At 41.5% G+C, this 20,437-nt stretch overlaps 1 protein-coding gene across 5 annotated transcripts in view; it reads right to left on the minus strand.

The window, feature by feature from the left end:
• LOC124785145 (luciferin 4-monooxygenase) overlaps positions 1 to 20,437 on the minus strand; it is a 345,708-nt gene that overhangs the window by 56,976 nt on the left and 268,295 nt on the right. For all 5 annotated transcript variants that reach the window (XM_047254157.1, XM_047254155.1, XM_047254158.1 and 2 more), the window contains exons 4-6: positions 13,670 to 13,982; positions 13,392 to 13,563; positions 10,272 to 10,544 (exon numbers count right to left, since the gene is read on the minus strand). In XM_047254157.1, coding sequence (XP_047110113.1) covers positions 10,272 to 10,544; positions 13,392 to 13,563; positions 13,670 to 13,982 — 758 coding nt within the window. The remainder of the gene's footprint in view (positions 1 to 10,271; positions 10,545 to 13,391; positions 13,564 to 13,669; positions 13,983 to 20,437) is intronic.

Here is a 20,437-nt window from a genome sequence, read left to right on the forward strand (position 1 = left end):
TCCGAAATGTGAAATAATTTGGGTGAAGGTCATGGTTAAAGCAGGCTCAGACATGGTAATTGGATGTCTCTATAGGCCCCCCGGCTCAGCAGCTGCTGTGGCTGAGCACCTGAAGGATAATTTTGAAAATATTTCGAGTAGATTTCCCCACCACGTTATAGTTCTGGGAGGAGATTTTAATTTGCTAGATATAGACTGGGAGACTCAAATGTTCATAATGGGTGGCAGGGACAAAGAATCCAGAGAAATTTTTTAAAATGCTTTATCTGAAAACTACCTTGCGCAGTTAAACAGAGAACCGACTTGTGGCGATAACATATTAGACCTTCTGGTGACAAACAGACCCAAACTATTTGAAACAGTTAACGCAGAACAGGGAATCAGTGATCATAAAGTGGTTACTGCATCGATGATTTCAGCCATAAATAGAAATATTAAAGAAGGTAGGAAGATTTTTATGTTTAGCAAAAGTGACAAAAAGCAGATTTCAGAGTACCTGATGGCTCAACACAAAAGTTTTGTCTCAAGTACAGATAGTGTTGAGGATCAGTGGACAAAGTTCAAAACCATCATACAATATGCGTTAGATGAGTATGTGCCAAGAAAGACAAAGAGATGGAAAAGAGCCACGATGGTACAACAACCGAGTTAGAAAACTGCTGTGGAAGCTAAGGGAACTTCACAGCAAACATAAACATAGCCAAAGCCTTGCAGACAAACAAAAATTATGCGAAGCAAAATGTAGTGTGAGGAGGGCTATGCGAGAGGCGTTCAATGAATTCGTTCCTTCTCTAGATTGTCGCACAGATGACAAAATGGTAGATATCAAAATAGATGACAGAGGGATATAGAAACAATTAAAATCGCTCAAAAGAGGAAAGGCTGCTGGACCTGATGGGATACCAGTTCGATTTTACACAGAGTACGCGAAGGAACTTGCCCCCCTTCTTGCAGCGGTGTACCGTAGGTCTCTAGAAGAGCGTAGCATTTCAAAGGATTGGAAAAGGGCACAGGTCATCCCTGTTTTCAAGAAGGGACATTGAACAGATGTGCAGAACTATAGACCTATATCTCTAACATCGATCAAATGTAGAATTTTGGAACACGTATTATGTTGAGTATAATGACCCCCCATGAACCATGGACCTTGCCGTTGGTGGGGAGGCTTGCGTGCCTCAGCGATACAGATAGCCGTACCGTAGGTGCAACCACAACGGAGGGGTATCTGTTGAGAGGCCAGACAAACGTGTGGTTCCTGAAGAGGGGCAGCAGCCTTTTCAGTAGTTGCAAGGGCAACAGTCTGGATGATTGACTGATCTGGCCTTGTAACAATAACCAAAACGGCCTTGCTGTGTTGGTACTGCGAACGGCTGAAAGCAAGGGGAAACTACAGCCGTAATTTTTCCCGAGGGCATGCAGCTTTACTGTATGATTACATGATGATGGCGTCCTCTTGGGTAAAATATTCTGGAGGTAAAATAATCCCCCATTCGGATCTCCGGGCGGGGACTATTCAAGAGGATGTCGTTATCAGGAGAAAGAAAACTGGCGTTCTACGGATTGGAGCGTGGAATGTCAGATCCCTTAATCGGGCAGGTAGGTTAGAAAATTTAAAAAGGGAAATGGATAGGTTGAAGTTAGATATAGTGGGAATTAGTGAAGTTCGGTGGCAGGAGGACTAAGACTTCTGGTCAGGTGACTACAGGGTTATAAACACAAAATCAAATAGGGGTAATGCAGGAGTAGGTTTAATAATGAATAGGAAAATAGGAATGCGGGTAAGTTACTACAAACAGCATAGTGAATGCATTATTGTGGCCAAGATAGATACGAAGCCCACACCTACTACAGTAGTACAAGTTTATATGCCAACTAGCTCTGCAGATGACGAAGAAATTGAAGAAATGTATGATGAAATAAAAGAAATTATTCAGATTGTGAAGGGAGACGGAAATTTAATAGTCATTCTTTACAGACGAATGGAAAAACTAGCAGAAGCCAACCTCGGGGAAGATCAGTTTGGATTCCGTAGAAACACTGGAACACGTGAGGCAATGCTGACCTTACGACTTATCTTAGAAGAAAGATTAAGGAAAGGCAAACCTACGTTTCTAGCATTTGTAGACTTAGAGAAAGCTTTTGACAATGTTGACTGGAATACTCTCTTTCAAATTCTGAAGGTGGCAGGGGTAAAATACAGGGAGCGAAAGGCTATTTACAATTTGTACAGAAACCAGATGGCCGTTATAAGAGTCGAGGGACATGAAAGGGAAGCAGTGGTTGGGAAGGGAGTAAGACAGGGTTGTAGCCTCTCCCCGATGTTGTTCAATCTGTATATTGAGCAAACAGTAAAGGAAACAAAAGAAAAATTCTGGGTAGGTATTAAAATTCATGGAGAAGAAATAAAAACTTTGAGGTTCGCCGATGACATTGTAATTCTGTCAGAGACAGCAAAGGACTTGGAAGAGCCGTTGAATGGAATGGACAGTGTCTTGAAAGGAGGATATAAGATGAACATCAACAAAAGCAAAACAAGGATAATGGAATGTAGTCTAATTAAGTCAGGTGATGCTGAGGGAATTAGATTAGGAAATGAGGCACTTAAAGTAGTAAAGGAGTTTTGCTATTTGGGGAGCAAAATAACTGATGATGGTCGAAGTAGAGAGGATATAAAATGTAGGCTGGCAATGGCAAGGAAAGCGTTTCTGAAGAAGAGAAATTTGTTAACATCCAGTATTGATTTAAGTGTCAGGAAGTCATTTCTGAAAGTATTCGTATGGAGTGTAGCCATGTATGGAAGTGAAACATGGACGATAAATAGTTTGGACAAGAAGAGAATAGAAGCTTTTGAAATGTGGTGCTACAGAAGAATGCTGAAGATTAGATGGGTAGATCACATAACTAATGAGGAAGTATTGAATAGGATTGGAGAGAAGAGAAGTTTGTGGCACAACTTGACCAGAAGAAGGGATCGGTTGGTAGGACATGTTCTGAGGCATCAAGGGATCACCAATTTAGTATTGGAGGGCAGCGTGGAGGGTAAAAATCGTAGAGGGAGACCAAGAGATGAATACACTAAGCAGATTCAGAAGGATGTAGGTTGCAGTAGGTACTGGGAGATGAAAAAGCTTGCACAGGATAGAGTAGCATGGAGAGCTGCATCAAACCAGTCTCAGGACTGAAGACCACAACAACAACAACACAATGACTTTTCTGGAGACTAGAAATCTACTCTGTAGGAATCAGAATGGGTTTCGAAAAAGACGATCGTGTGAAACCCAGCTCGCGCTATTCGTCCACGAGACCCAGAGGGTCATAGACACGGGTTCCCAGGTAGATGCCGTGTTTCTTGACTTCCGCAAGGCGTTCGATACAGTTCCCCACAGTCGTTTAATGAACAAAGTAAGAGCATATGGACTATCAGACCAATTGTGTGATTGGATTGAAGAGTTCCTAGATAACAGAACGCAGAATGTCATTCTCAATGGAGAGAAGTTTTCCAAAGTAAGAGTGATTTTAGGTGTGCCACAGGGGAGTGCCGTAGGACCGTCACTATTCACAATATACATAAATGACGTTGTGGATGACGTTGGAAGTTCACTGAGGCTTTTTGCGGATGATGCTGTGGTACATCGAGAGGTTGTAACAATGGAAAATTGTATTGAAATGCAGGAGGATCTGCAGCGAATTGACGCTTGGTGCAGGGAATGGCAATTGACTCTCAATGTAGACAAGTATAATGTGCTGTGAATACATACAAAGAAAGATCCCTTATCATTTAGATACAATACAGCAGGTCAGCAACTGGAAGCAGTTAATTCCATAAATTATCTGGGAATACACATTAGGAGTGATTTAAAATGGAATGATCATATAAAGTTGATCGTCGGCAAAGCAGATGCCAGACTGAGATTCACTGGAAGAGTCCTAAGGAAATGCAATCCGAAAACAAAGGAAGTAGGTTACAGTACGCTTGTTCGCCCACTGCTTGAATACTGCTCAGCAGTGTGGGATCCGTACCAGATAGGGTTGAAAGAAGAGATAGAGAAGATCCAACAGAGAGCAGCGCGCTTCATTACAGGATCATTTAGTAATCATGAAAGCGTTACGGCGATGATAGATAAACTCCAGTGGAAGACTCTGCAGGAGAGGCACTCAGTAGCTTGCTACAGGCTTTTGTTGAAGTTTCGATAACATACCTTCACCGAGGAGTCAAGCAGTATATTGCTCCCTCCTACATATATCTTGTGAAGAGACCATTAGGATAAAATCAGAGAGATTAGAGCCCACACAGGGGCATACCGACAATCCTTCTTTCCACGAACAATACGGGACTGGAATGGAAGGGAGAACCGATCAAGGTACGCAAGGTACCCTCCGCCACACACTGTCAGGTGGCTTGTGGAGTATGGATGTAGATGTAGATGCAAACCTATGCTTTTAGAGAAGTTAGATACTTTCATTGGTCACGAATTTGTGCAATGAAGACTATGTGAATGGATGGCACAGGCACTCTGACTTTGTATTAAATACATGAAAGTGAGCAGGGACAGTAACGGATGTTGAGCTGCACACACATGCTTTTCAAATTAAACACTGGGTAGATACTAACTGACAATAATGTGACTATGTGCTTACAGCAAGCACTCTGTTATGAAGAAAAACTTATGCATGTATATGTTAATGGAGCTGACATGCTTATATAAATTGGTAACCATATAGGATAACTCCAATGGCTGAAAAATAAAGGCTATGCCCATATTGGTCAGGGTTATCAACCCATAAAAAGAGAAGTAAGCTCAGACACTGTGCACCTCCATATGACGTCAGTGCACAGTGGGGGGCAATTGTAATGTAACATATTATTATGCATAGAAGCAAAACAGGTAGAGAGAGGTTCTTCAATTTTTTAATTTAATTTTCGATTAATCTGTCTTTCACTATAAGTGGTAGCAGATGGACGTATGACGAGTTCCGCTGAGTGAATGTTGTTAGAAAATGTGTACCATATTCCAATTGTACATTAAAAAGTCTTATAAAAAGTTATCAAGATAGCGAAGTTCATTCGTTCATTAACAATGACCATACCCGTCTGTTCATCTCTCTGCGATGTGCCAAGAATCCTGCATCAAGAGGATCGAAGCAGACAAGAATAATTTGTGTGAGCAGAAGAGGGGCGACCCGGAACCAGTAGTGTCATATCAAGCTCTATGCACAATGGTGGTAACAAGAAAAAGAAGTATGTAAATTTAAATGCTGAATAAATGTAGTGAATATTGAAGGTCTGTTTATATTAGTGCCTATTAAAGTTCACTCAGGATATGTGTACTTTCCAATTTTTTTCAATTATACTTTCAAAAATTCCTTTTTTTAATTATTTAAGCAGCAATTTTTAATCAGTTTTCAATATATATCACATTTTATTCCCCCCGCCACTATTCAATTGGCATCTGTGAGGACTTAACAGCTCTGGCATCATATACATCCTGGAGGACTTCCTCAATACTGACCAACTGGAATGAAAGTAAATCTAATCTACTCTAATCTGCCTTCCCTGTATCATCAGGTATCCCTAGCGAGAGGATCCGTGATGATCCCACCATGACATACTCTTTAATGCAGTGGCTTTCAAGCACATTTTTGGGTCTAATTACTTATTGGGTGTAGCTCATCTTCTACATCGTACGTAAGTTGGTAGTACCTTAAGTGTCCTTCCCAACTGGTCTTCACTACAGGAGAAATTTAAGAAAATGCAAGTCAAATGCAAAAGGGGACCAAAAAGTACATCAACCAAAACGTTGGTGAAAAGTATAGGGGAAATATGTACAGAGCAAAGAACAGAGAAAGAACAACCTAGAAATAACTGGGCCAATGCTGAGGATTGTCACCAAGGATTCAATAGTATGAGAAGTAAGGATGGTTGGAAATGGAAGATTGCAGCAGAAGAAAGGAAGGGAATGCTGCAATCGCTTTGGTCCCATGCTTGTAACATACATACTAATGACAGAGTCATGAGCCCCCTGAGAGATCATTGTGATTACAATTACATCCAGGATACTCTTGAGATGAAATCTGCAATCATGTGGGGTACCATATTTATGTCAGCAAGGTACATAACACATGATCCAATCCAGGAACAAATGGCTCAGCATTTAATATTTTGTCAATATGAGTTTGACTGGTTTAATTCTAGCAGTTAAATTATGTGTTGAATGTTGTAATTAGTTCTTATTTGACCCAACAGATAAAGTGTCTGTCTGTTTTGTCCTTCACAATGTCCATCAAAATAAAGAAAAGAGAGTGAGGTATGTTGGAAAGAGAATGAGTTGACCAAATGACAGACATTTATTGAGAAGTCTAAACGCAGACAAGTCCAAATCAACATATCTGCAATCTAGCTCCATGTGACTTAACAGTCTCTCTTGAAAATGGATGGAATCACCTGCGGCTGTAATTTTGAGATCCTGGAATCAGTGTCTGCATACAAAGCTTTCTTGAACAACAATCCCAAGGAGTCATACTATGGAATCACTCACTAATGGTTCTAGAAGATTTTACTGGCATATACAAATTGTTTTATGACAATTTTTAGGACATACCTCAAATACTTTAAAAAGTGAAATTTCTAAGATTTATCATCAATCATACCTAATAATCAAGTTGCAAATTAAATAATGTTACAAGGTAAACTGATGTATGGGGCATATATGCGCTAACATTAACTTTATTGAACAGAACTTATTGATACCAAAAATACTCTCTATCTTTTAAACAGGTTAATATTATCTCAGCTGTTTAACTAAAAGAATTTCATCTGATTTTGTATATTATGCAATATATTTCAGTCTAAAATGTATGAAAAGAAATTATTTTGTTACTTTATTACAATCAATATGTATTGACTCTGTATGTACAGTTAAAATTACTTTTCTTTTAGAAACATTTGAAGTTACAAAATACTTGGCACACTTAAAATTCATATTATTAACTGCACAATCTAATGCTAATTATTAAATTTATTTCTAGATTCATTTATAAAATAATGATATAACTTGGTGAAGATTCTTCTTTTGTCAAGAAAGTTTGTGAACTCCTTTTGTTTTGTAAACACTTTGGAATATTGTTAGTACTGCAGAATGATGGAATCAGAAATGTTTTTATGTTTGACAATAACAATTTAATTTTTGGTTTCATGGAACTGGAAATTGTAAAGACAGTATGATGTAGAAAAATGTGATAGAATAAAAAATAGTACAAAAATATAAATTACGCAGCAGGCTTACTTAATAGTTACAATGTCATCTGGAGCCTACAAAGTCAAGATTTTCAGCCTCAAGAATCAACCCCTAGATGTGATGAATTGGAGCCAACTACGAGAAAATAAGATAAGTAAAAAAGTTATTTGAACATCTTACTCCTCTCTAAGCTTATGAAACGAGTCAGTTATGAAGAGAGTGAAAATCAACTGGTGATATGAGGGAAGGGAAGATTACAGCATTTAACAGAACACAGCATTAACTAGCTTACCTGCCCTGGCTCTTCTACTGGCAGAAAGTACAAAAACTCACAAACACAACCACACAGATACCCAAACACACTCTACCTTGGTAACAATGATTATTAGAAAGCAGTTGCCTGGGCTATGGAAGTGGGGAGAACATAGGGAAGGATAAATGAGGAAGGAGGGGATAATAGGATAATGTGAGGTAGAACAGGGAAGACAGATGCTCAGTGGTTGCATAGCAGCACAAAAGATATTCTGAGGAGGTAGAGCACATAAGAGATATATATAGAATATATAAAGAGAGAGGGATGGAGGGAAGGATGTGAACAGGAAGGTAGGGATGGAGAGGGAGACTGAGAGGGAAGAGAACATGGGGGAAAGACAGAAAGGGGACTGGGAGAGGGGGACGGGGGGGGGGGGGGGGGTTGCTCACATGTGGAGAGGAAGAGTGGTGGGAGAAGACAATACCTGATTTGGAGGGGAAGGCTTGGTGGGACAATGACAGAAGAAAAAAGTTAAGATGAAGCAGTCAGAAACAGGTTAACAGAATTTAGGCCAGGGGGATTGTGAGGATGCAGGATATCTACATCTACATTTATACTCCGCAAGCCACCCAACGGTGTGTGGTGGAGGGCACTTTATGTGCCACTGTCATTACCTCCCTTTTCTGTTCCAGTCGCGTATGGTTCACGGGAAGAACGACTGCCGGAAAGCCTCCGTGCACGCTCGAATCTCTCTAATTTTACATTCGTGATCTCCTCGGGAGGTATAAGTAGGAGGAAGAAATATATTCGATACCTCATCCAGAAACGCACCCTCTCGAAACCTGGCGAGCAAGCTACATCCCGATGCAGAGTGCCTCTCTTGCAGAGTCTACCACTTGAGTTTGCTAAACATCTCCATAACGCTATCACAGTTAGCAAATAACCCTGTGGCAAAACGTGCCGCTCTTCTTTGGATCTTCTCTATCTTCTCCGTCAACCCGATCTGTTACTGATCCCACACTGATGAGCAATACTCAAGTATAGGTCGAATGAGTGTTTTGTAAGCCACCTCCTTTGTTGATGGACTACATTTTCTAAGGACTCTCCCAATGAATCTCAACCTGGTACCCGCCTTACCAACAATTAATTTTATATGATCATTCCACTTCAAATCGTTCCGCACACCTACTCCCAGATATTTTACAGAAGTAACTGCTATCAGTGTTTGTTCCGCTATCATAGAATCATACAATAAAGGATCCTTCTTTCTATGTATTCGCAATACATAGAGATACAATTCCCACCAGCATATTTCTGAGAAACTTGTGCTGGAAGTGAGTACATGCAGTGAAGCAGCTGTTAAAGTCATTTATGTTGTGGTGCACAGCATGTTCAGCAACTTTTTGGTCAAGTTTGTGGTTTGCCACAGTTTGGTGATGGTCATTCATGTGGGTAAACGGTTGATTATCTGTCATGTGCATACAGAATGCAGCACAGTAACTGCAGCACAGCTGATATATAACATGGCTGCTTTCACATGTGGCCCTGCCTTTTACTGGTAGGAAAAATTCTGTGACTGGGCTGCAGTAGTGAGTGGGTGTATGGGACAGGTCTTGCACCTGGGTCATCCATAATGGAATGACCTGTTGAGTGCGGGACTGAGAGCAAAGTTGGAGTGGGTTTGACAAGGATATTCTATAGGTGGGTGGGTAGTGGAACATTTCTTTGGGTGAAGTTGGTAGGATATTGGAATATGACATCAGTCATCCTAGGACATGTTAAGAGGTAATCAAAGCATTGGCGAAGGATGTGGTTGAGCTTTTCAAGCCTAAGGTGATAATGAGTAATCAGAGAAGTACTGATCAGTGACTGGTTAGCATGTTCACAGCTGTCAGAGGAGATCTTTCATGTTGTTCTGAAGCTGCTAAGTCATCTGTCTTTCCCTCTCCATCCCTCACTATCCCACTACCCCCTCCCTCACTGCTTTGTACATCCTTTGCTATCACCCCACCACATCCATCATCCCAGACAATTGCTCTGTAAAATTAGTGTGGCAACAGCCATGGTAGTGTGGGTGTGCATGTTTGTGTGGTTGTGTGTGTGAATGTATGTACTTTCTGCCAGTAGAAGAACCAGAGCTTGAAATCTAGTTAATAGTGTGTTCTTCTATGAAAGTCTACATGCCACATAGCAGTCTGCTAAAGGTGAGTGGTTGCCTTTCCTTTATTTTGCATATTGTTCCACCCAGAGATTTCCATTATTATTTTACCAGATATATACTTATACTAAGAGAATCTGAGATGTAATACTGTAATTACTATTAGAAAGGGAGGACAATTAGGGTTTAATGTTGCAATAATGACACAGTCATAAGAGATGGAGCACAAGCTTAGACTGGACAAGGATGGAGCCTTTTTACAGGAATCTTTATACATTCACTTTAAATGCCTAAGAAACCTTAATTCTGGATTGTTGGATAAGGATTTGAGCCTTGCTTTTCTAGAATGAGGTTTAAATGTTATTAATAGAGGCAGATATATAGGCATTCTTGATAATAAAGTTCCTCTACATAAGTTCTTTTACTTTAGCTAATGAACTACATATTATTTTTTTAATAATTAGAAAATATAAAAGCTTTCTTACAAACAAAAGCTTATTAATTCTTTAATCATGTCTCAAATTTTATTAGTGGTCTTAGAGCTCAAAATAGCAGAATAATTATTAAGTGATCTATGAATTCAAGGGGTTTTAAAGAGACAAGAACAATTTTATATGATACTCACCTTCACTTCAGTTGAAGGTACAACTATGCCAGATGATCCATATTTATTTTCTCCACTTGGTGTCATCAGTGAAGCCAGAGTTGTCTCTGTCATGCCATAGCCCTGCCTGATATTATTTATTCCAAGTCGTTTTGTCACTTGTTCCTGGATTTCTCTGCTTATAGGAGCAGCTCCACATTTTATGTCAGTCAAAGAGGACAGATCATATTGGCTAACCATTGGATGTTTAGCAAGGAACACAAGCAATGGGGGTACGAGTGTAAGTCTTGTCACCTGTGCATATGGAAAGTGTGTCATCACATATTATTACATTAATCTGTATCAAATAATTATTGTGAGTCATTACACACAGACAACATGTAAATCATGCCAAATCAAGTACTTCCAGTGTTGTTTTACTTAATAGCCCTTAAAAGTTGCCATAAATGTACTTTGTATTGTGAATACCATACAGTTATATGCATAGGCACTAAATAATATGAACAACTACAAACTGTTTGGTAAATAAATAAAATGATGACAGTGGTAGTATCACAAATTTCTGCACGATTGATCCTGGAATGAGAAAACTGAATATCCATCTTTATGGGCATATCATTTCTTCTTCTTCATTAATAAACTCTCTTGTTTGGAAAATATGTCAGTCCCGCAATTTAGTTTACTCAGCATGACATTGCAATACAGTGATTAAGGACATTTTAACACGTGCTGGTAGTCAGGCACTGTAGTTTAAGTTAAACACAGTGTTTCCACACGTCATCCCTCAAATAAGTGTGTTAAATACACATTCTGCATCTGCATTACTATATTGCAACTTGTTTAGAGCAGAATAGAGTCTGAAGAGCATGCAAGCAAGATAATAAATATGTAACCGGTCTATCTGCTTTGGCGGCATTAGTCATCAGAAATGGTGGGAGGTACTTACAGTCCCCAAATTGTAGGTAGTGTTACACATAGAACAGAAAGTGTTATCCACTCATCAGAAAGTAAGTAGTAATAAAAAGCATCTAAAAGTTCTACTATGACAGTCTCAAATTTTTTGATAGCAGCTACCTATAAGAAAACTATTAATGAGGCTACTAGCCTCCAGCCAGTTTTTTACTGAAAACCCAATGAAGCCCAGAGAGCATTATATAAGATACCTATTTCTCCTAATGAAAGGGTTAAACACTGCTCTTATAGCATTAAAGTATGTGTTATGTAGCTTTCATTACTTTTTTGATGATGGGAAAGATGACTAAAATATATGGAACATTCATATCCTACCCTGATAGTGATTTTTTGAGAACCAAAGCAATTTTTTTTTTCCATCCTACTGATTAACATGGTCTTTCAGAAATATTATTCAGATGAGAGTTCCCACTATTCTCGTATGAATGTGGACAAGGACAAAGCCAAAAAGGGGGAGGGTGGGGGCAGGGAGTCTGGACCCTCCATATCACCTAAATGAAATTACACATGACCCAGGTGCATGCAGTGAAATTGGAAGATATTATGATTTTCAATCATACTTATTGTTTACATACTGTGTGCTGCTGCGACAGTTTCTAATCATGGATACGTTTGTGAAAAGAATGATGAGGAAAGCTGATTTTGATTTGTCCACTACTGATATAGTAAGTTAAAAATATGCATGCACTACCATAATAGACTAATTACCAATCTATAGCAGTTAAATTTTAGAACTGGAGTTGTTATTTGGAGACTGGCAGGACACTGGGGTCGCAATATTTCATTATTTCAAAAGGCAGTAGAGCAGTAAACTAAATAAAAATAACACTAAATTGAAGTCAGTGCATAAAAATATAATATTCTTGGATCTGCACATCACCTGTAAATCATAATGATCAACAAAAATATCACCCGAACACTGATAGTTGCATTTCTTTAAAAAAATTGCTCAAAATTCTATTATCAGTAGTGCAAATGGCAAAATCATATGGCCAAATAAAGCAATATTTAATTGTGCATTTGGACATATACATGCTCTGAGAAATTGAGAAATACTGTGGAGAATACATGTTATCATTTTTCAACAAAAGATTTTCTTGCTTAATTTTATAGAGCAAATCCTACTTGTATGATGGCCTCTCAGATGCAAATTTTGTACAAATCAGACCCCCCCCCCCCCCCCCCCTCCCCTCTTTTGACAAAATCCTGGCTACATCCTTGGTATGGAAGTATGCTTCCAAGCTATACGTATGATACTGATTTAGGAAATAGTATAATAGTCTGTGTACAACATGGTTGACAATAGACCTTTGATCTAGAGCCAATTTGTGGCATGACTTTGGCCAGACAGGATGCTTAGTGCTGCAGTGGATTGTTGATTCATGTATTTAGAGACTGATACAAAATGTATAAGGTAATAGACACATACATGACATACATGGACCAGATGCTGCAACTAGAAGAAATTAAATATTTGAGGCCAAGAAACTTCTCTTAAACTTATTATTGTGTTAATCTGTAACTTGATGATGGTTGCTTTCCTGAAATTAGTTGTCTGAGAATGAATAAACATTACTAGAGTTTTCAGTGGTTCATGATGCCATTCTTTAATATTGTTAAGTCATTATCAAACAGGGTTATTATCAAACAGAGCCATTATTTTGAGTGAATCAGCATCAAAGTTCAGATCACTGATATAAATAAGAAAAACAATGGGTCCTAGTACTGACCCATTGGAGACACTATAGGTGACTGAGCCTTTTCTTGATAAATATTCAGAAGGTACTTGTAATTTTATCTCCAAGTGGCTCGTGTTTATTTTTTGCCTGTGATGTTTGAAATGAATGTATCCATTTATCTGGTAGGTACCTAATACTGTACATACAAACTTGTTTAGGAGAATATAACTGTTGGAAACCTAGTAAAGTATTTTTTTGGAAAACACAGTTTTCTGTCCTGAATGACAGAGCAATCTCCAAAGATTGCATGATAAATACTCTTATATCTGGTACTGCAGTTGTCATTCTGAACCTGATATTTATTAATGCCATTAAAGAATAAGTAAACTGTTGTGTGAGTGTAGGAACTAAGGGATCATTGAAGCTTCCTCAGCAATATTTACTGTTATGAATTTAAGACATAACTACCTTATAATAATCACAAATTTACCTTGTGGTCCTGTATCGCCTTCAGAAAAAGTACCTCATCAAATTTTGGCATCACTACACATTTTGAACCAGCACAAAAATTTCCTATCTGATAGATGAAGGCATATGCATGGAAAAATGGCAACAATCCAAGGTGTGTAATTTCTGACGTCAAATTACCATATCTTGGATCTCTGAAAAATGGTTTTCATACTAAGAAAATAAAAATATGTTAATATTAAAAACTCAAGTTCTCTACTTTTTAGCCAAATGTGCGTCATTCATGTAATGTATATTCACCTTAAATGATTGACTGAATGCAAGATGTTGGAATGAGTAAGCATAACTCCCTTAGGTAGTCCAGTGGTTCCACTTGAGCAAAGTATACAAGCCACTTGTTCTCTCGGATTTACCTTAACAGGCTTAAAACACAGAGATGTGTCTCTGACAAGAGTGGAGAATGGAATGTATCTGTGACAGACAATATTTCCAAAAACTACTATGTGCTTTATAAAACTTAGTTCTTTTGCAACATTTTCCAGTGCCTGAACTGTTGCTTCTGAGCAAAATACAACTTTTGGTTTTGATATATTCAGTGCATGCATCATTTCTCCTGTAAAGTAAAGAGAAAAAAAAAAACATAACAAAAAGAACAAAATAATTAACATGATATTATTAATAAGAGCAGAACTATGTACTTAATTGGCCATTAATGAAAGGCAAGGGAAAGTCTTGATGGAATGTAAATAATTTAAGGAATAAAGGTAAAAACTAGCAACATAGTAGAGATATTGAGTAATCATGGCTACACTTGGCCAAGTGAATACAGTGTGCCTGAACAGCAGTTCTGCAGCTCGACCAGTGTGAGGGATCGTGTCCAATGGAATGGGCAAGAGGATAAAGGAGGTAGGGAGCAAGAGAGAGGACTGTGGAAGGGTGTGAGTGAGAGGCAAATGATGCCAGGAGAGGATAGCAACACAGGTAAAGACACCAATCAGTTTGTGCACCACACACTGACGATGTTCTTCATTCCTGGGCACAATGATAAATAGCTGAAACCTGGCAAAGGACACAGTTCAGTAGTTCCAATCTGTGATGATTAATGGGTGATAAAAGTGTTGTTTCTTTGTAGTTAATTCATGGGGATAGTTGGAGGTTTAGAGGTGTGTGAGGATATGATGCAGGAAATCTGTCCATAGAGTAGATTTGAGGGATAGTTCCTGTTTGTGAACACCCTGCTAATACCTTCAGGCTGAGGAGCACCAGTTGAAGCAGTGGAGGGAAGGTGCTGAGGCTGTGGGGGAATGAGGAGAGGGTTTCCTGGTTCTGATTCCAGATCATGAAGACATCATCAGTGAACCTGAACCAGACAATGGGTTTCGGATTTTGGGTAGCTAGAAAGTTAACGTCTAGATTTACATTTACCATACCATATCATCGTATCCCTAATTCTCCAACTAACCACAAAAATTAACTGCAAAGGAGCTCCCACCTCATCATCCAATAACACCCCAGACTGGAACAACTGAACCTTATCCAATATAATGCAAAAACAGCTGGCATTGTAAATTTCACTTTTATTTACTTCATGACTAGTTTTGAGTCATGACCCATTCACCAATCATCCAGATACTCAAAATGGTATTTCCCGAAATATAAAAACCATGTCAAGATAACAAATACATGCTAATCACAAAGTGCAAAGTGACAGTTACAGCACATACAGATATCTGTAAGATCCAAAACTAATCATCAAGTAAATAAAAGAGAAATTTGCAACTTTGGCTAGTTTTCTGCTGTATTAATTAACACATCTTGCTGCCCTGCAATTACTCCAGCATGCTGGAAGTCTGTGAATCTTATCAAGGCCTGACTATTACACCCAACTAGCACCTCCATTTCCAGTCCCATCACAAGTTTATCCTATTCTACCAGAGGCAGGGCCACCAGTGAAAGCAGGCATGTCACACACCAGATTTACTGCAATTCCTGCACAGCATTTAGTGTGGGCGTGATCTTCATCTGGCTTTCCATCCAAATGGATGGCCACCTCTAAACTGTAACCAAGAGCAGAGTTGACCAGCTAGTTACAGAACGTGCTACTGAGCACATGTTCAGCTTCAGTGGCTGCTCCCAACATGTCTCACTTGGATCCTACCCCTCAATACCAGCTTCTCCTAATTACATAGATATGTGTTTTCTTTGCAATGCATCCTTCGATCCTGTATCCTCCTAGCCTCAATCTCTGTTAGTCTCCTGTCCCCAACCCACCTCAACCTCTGCTTCGGAACCTAAACTTCACTCATCTTGCAAACTCCCCCCTCCCCCCACTCCCCTCCCTCGCCCCACAGGCACCCCTTTCCTCTGCTCTGTCTCTCCCTCCCAATGCGCTCATCAACATCATTGTCACCATATTCTGCATGGACACACTGGTTCCAGTGCCTGTGTTGCATTCCTATTACACACTCCTATTGCCTCCTTTTTCTTCGTTCCTATCCCCCACACATTCTGCCTCTCTCAGACCTCTCCTTCGCCAACATTTACAAACGTCTGCTTGTGTCTGTGTATGTGCGGATGGATATGTGTGTGTGTGCGAGTGTATACCTGTCCTTTTTTCCCCCTAAGGTAAGTCTTTCCACTCCCGGGATTGGAATGACTCCTTACCCTCTCCCTTAAAACCAACATCCTTTCGTCTTTCCCTCTCCTTCCCTCTTTCCTGATGAGGCAACAGTTTGTTGCGAAAGCTTGAATTTTGTGTGTATGTTTGTGTGTCTGTCGACCTGCCAGCACTTTCGTTCGGTTAGTCACATCATCTGTGTGTGTGTGTGTGTGTGTGTGTGTGTGTGTGTGTGTGTGTGTGTGTCTATAATAGAGGGAAACATTCCACGTAGGAAAAATGTATCTAAAAACAAAGATGATGTGACTTACCAAATGAAAGTGCTGGCAGGTCGACAGACACACAAACAAACACAAACATACACACAAAATTCAAGCTTTCACAACAAACTGTTGCCTCATCAGGAAAGAGGGAAGGAGAGGGAAAGACGAAAGGATGTGGGTTTTAAGGGAGAGGGTAAGGAGTCATTCCAATCCCGGGAGCGGAAAGACTTACCTTAGGGGGAAAAAAGGGCGGGTATACACTCGCGCGCACACACACATATCCATCCACACATATACAGACACAAGCAGACATATTTGAAGACAAAGAGTTTGGGCAGAGATGTCAGTCGAGGCAGAAGTGCAGAGGCAAAGATGTTGTTGAATGACAGGTGAGGTATGAGTGGCGGTAACTTGAAATTAGCGGAGATTGAGGCCTGGTGGATAACGGGAAGAGAGGCTATATTGAAGCGCAAGTTCCCATCTCCGGAGTTCGGATAGGTTGGTGTTAGTGGGAAGTATCCAGATAACCCGGACGGTGTAACACTGTGCCAAGATGTGCTGGCCGTGCACCAAGGCATGTTTAGCCACAGGGTGATCCTCATTACCAACAAACACTGTCTGCCTGTGTCCATTCATGTGAATGGACAGTTTGTTACTGGTCATTCCCACATAGAATGCGTCACAGTGTAGGCAGGTCAGTTGGTAGATCACGTGGGTGCTCTCACACGTGGCTCTGCCTTTGATCGTGTACACCTTCCGGGTTACAGGACTGGAGTAGGTGGTGGTGGGAGCGTACATGGGACAGGTTTTACACCGGGGGCGGTTACAAGGATAGGAGCCAGAGGGTAGGGAAGGTGGTTTGGGGATTTCATAGGGATGAACTAACAGGTTACGAAGGTTAAGTGGATGGCGGAAAGACACTCTTGGTGGAGTGGGGAGGATTTCATGAAGGATGGATCTCATTTCAGGGCAGGATTTGAGGAAGTCGTATCCCTGATGGAGAGCCACATTCAGAGTCTGGTCCAGTCCCGGAAAGTATCCTGTCACAAGTGGGGCACTTTTGTGGTTCTTCTGTGGGGGATTCTGGGTTCGAGGGGATGAGGAAGTGGCTCTGGTTATTTGCTTCTGTACCAGGTCGGGAGGGTAGTTGTGAGATGTGAAAGCTGTTGTCAGGTTGTTGGTGTAATGGTTCAGGGATTCCGGACTGGAGCAGACTCGTTTGCCACGAAGACCTAGGCTGTAGGGAAGGGACCGTTTGATGTGGAATGGGTGGCAGCTGTCATAATGGAGGTACTGTTGCTTGTTGGTGGGTTTGATGTGGACGGACGTGTGAAGCTGGCCATTGGACAGGTGGAGGTCAACGTCAAGGAAAGTGGCATGGGATTTGGAGTAGGACCAGGTGAATCTGATGGAACCAAAGGATTTGAGGTTGGAGAGGAAATTCTGAAGTTCTTCTTCACTGTGAGTCCAGATCATGAAGATATCATCAATAAATCTGTACCAAACTTTGGGTTGGCAGGCCTGGGTAACCAAGAAGGCTTCCTCTAAGCGACCCATGAATAGGTTGGCGTACGAGGGGGCCATCCTGGTACCCATGGCTGTTCCCTTTAATTGTTGGTATGTCTGGCCTTCAAAAGTGAAGAAGTTGTGGGTCAGGATGAAGCTGGCTAAGGTGATGAGGAAAGAGGTTTTAGGTAGGGTGGCAGGTGATCGGCATGAAAGGAAGTGCTCCATCGCAGTGAGGCCCTGGACATGTGGAATATTTGTGTATAAGGAAGTGGCATCAATGGTTACAAGGATGGTTTCCAGGGGTAACAGATTGGGTAAGGATTCCAGGCGTTCGAGAAAGTGGTTGGTGTCTTTGATGAAGGATGGGAGACTGCATGTAATGGGTTGAAGGTGTTGATCTACGTAGGCAGAGATACGTTGTGTGGAAGCTTGGTAACCAGCTACAATTGGGCGGCCAATATTGGACACAACCTGGAACCACAACACCCTAATTCAGTAGTTAACCTTTCCTCCAAACCTCTCTCCCAATCTGAAACCTCTGTCCTATCCAAAGGCCTCACCTTCAGCCCCACTCCCAGATTCAACCAAACAGCCCTCGTCAATGATTTACTGTCCTACACCCGTACTCTCTGCTGGAAATATCACTTCGCCACGAAGAAAAATGATCCTAATCCTACTCCTAATGATCCAACTCCCCAAGACACCATCCAAATTGAACCCTGCCTGGAACAGTTCCGTCCTCCGTCACAGCGGGACCCACCTCCTCTTCCTCAAAATCGCCCTCTCCAAACCTTCCAGGAATTTCTGACTTCCAGCCTTGCATCTCAATCCTTCTTAAAAAACCTTAATCCTACTCCCAACATCACCACTGCTGAAGCCCAGGCTATCCATGATCTGAAGGCTGACCCATCCATCGTCATTCTTCCGGCGGACAAGGGTTCCACAACTGTGGTACTTGATCGTCGGGAGTATGTGGCTGAGGGACTGCATCTGCTTTCAGACAACACCACATACAAAGTTTGTCAAGGTAACCCCATTCCCGATGTCCAGGCGGAGCTTCAAGGAATCCTCAGAACCTTAGGCCCCCTGCAAAACCTTTCACCTGACTCCATCAACCTCCTGAACCCACCGGCACCCCGCACCCCTACCTTCTACCTTCTTCCTAAAATCCACAAACCCAATCATCCCGGCCGCCCCATTGTAGCTGGTTACCAAGCCCCCACAGAATGTATCTCTGCCTACGTAGATCAACACCTTCAAACCATTACATGCAGTCTCCCATCCTTCATCAAAGACACCAACCACTTTCTCGAACGCCTGGAATCCTTACCCAATCTGTTACCCCCGGAAACCATCCTTGTAACCATTGATGCCACTTCCTTATACACAAATATTCCACACGTCCAGGGCCTCGCTGCGATGGAGCACTTCCTTTCACGCCGATCACCTGCCACCCTACCTAAAACCTCTTTCCTCATCACCTTAGTCAGCTTCATCCTGACCCACAACTTCTTCACTTTTGAAGGCCAGACATACCAACAATTAAAGGGAACAGCCATGGGTACCAGGATGGCCCCCTCGTACGCCAACCTATTCATGGGTCGCTTAGAGGAAGCCTTCTTGGTTACCCAGGCCTGCCAACCCTAAGTTTGGTACAGATTTATTGATGACATCTTCATGATCTGGACTCACAGTGAAGAAGAACTTCAGAATTTCCTCTCCAACCTCAACTCCTTTGGTTCCATCAGATTCACCTGGTCCTACTCCAAATCCCATGCCACTTTTCTTGACGTTGACCTCCACCTGTCCAATGGCCAGCTTCACACGTCCGTCCACATCAAACCCACCAACAAGCAACAGTCCCTCCATTATGACAGCTGCCACCCATTCCACATCAAATGTACCTTCCCTACAGCCTAGGTCTTCGTGGCAAACGAATCTACTCCAGTCCGGAATCCCTGAACCATTACACCAACAACCTGACAACAGCTTTCACATCTCGCAACTACCCTCCCGACCTGGTACAGAAGCAAATAACCAGAGCCACTTCCTCATCCCCTCGAACCCAGAATCCCCCACAGAAGAACCACAAAAGTGCCCCACTTGTGACAGGATACTTTCCGGGACTGGACCAGACTCTGAATGTGACTCTCCAGCAGGGATACGACTTCCTCAAATCCTGCCCTGAAATGAGATCTATCCTTCATGAAATCCTCCCCACTCCACCAAGAGTGTCTTTCTGCCGTCCACCTAACTTTCGTAACCTGTTAGTTCATCCCTATGAAATCCCCAAACCACCTTCCCTACCCTCTGGCTCCTATCCTTGTAACCGCCCCCGGTGTAAAACCTGTCCCATGCACCCTCCCACCACCACCTACTCCAGTCCTGTAACCCGGAAGGTGTACACGATCAAAGGCAGAGCCACGTGTGAGAGCACCCACGTGATCTACCAACTGACCTGCCTACACTGTGACGCATTCTATGTGGGAATGACCAGTAACAAACTGTCCATTCGCATGAATGGACACAGGCAGACAGTGTTTGTTGGTAATGAGGATCACCCTGTGGCTAAACATGCCTTGGTGCACGGCCAGCACATCTTGGCACAGTGTTACACCGTCCGGGTTATCTGGATACTTCCCACTAACACCAACCTATCCGAACTCCGGAGATGGGAAC

This window comes from Schistocerca piceifrons, chromosome 1, assembly GCF_021461385.2.
Source record: "Schistocerca piceifrons isolate TAMUIC-IGC-003096 chromosome 1, iqSchPice1.1, whole genome shotgun sequence".
NCBI classification, from domain to species: Eukaryota; Metazoa; Arthropoda; class Insecta; order Orthoptera; family Acrididae; genus Schistocerca; species Schistocerca piceifrons.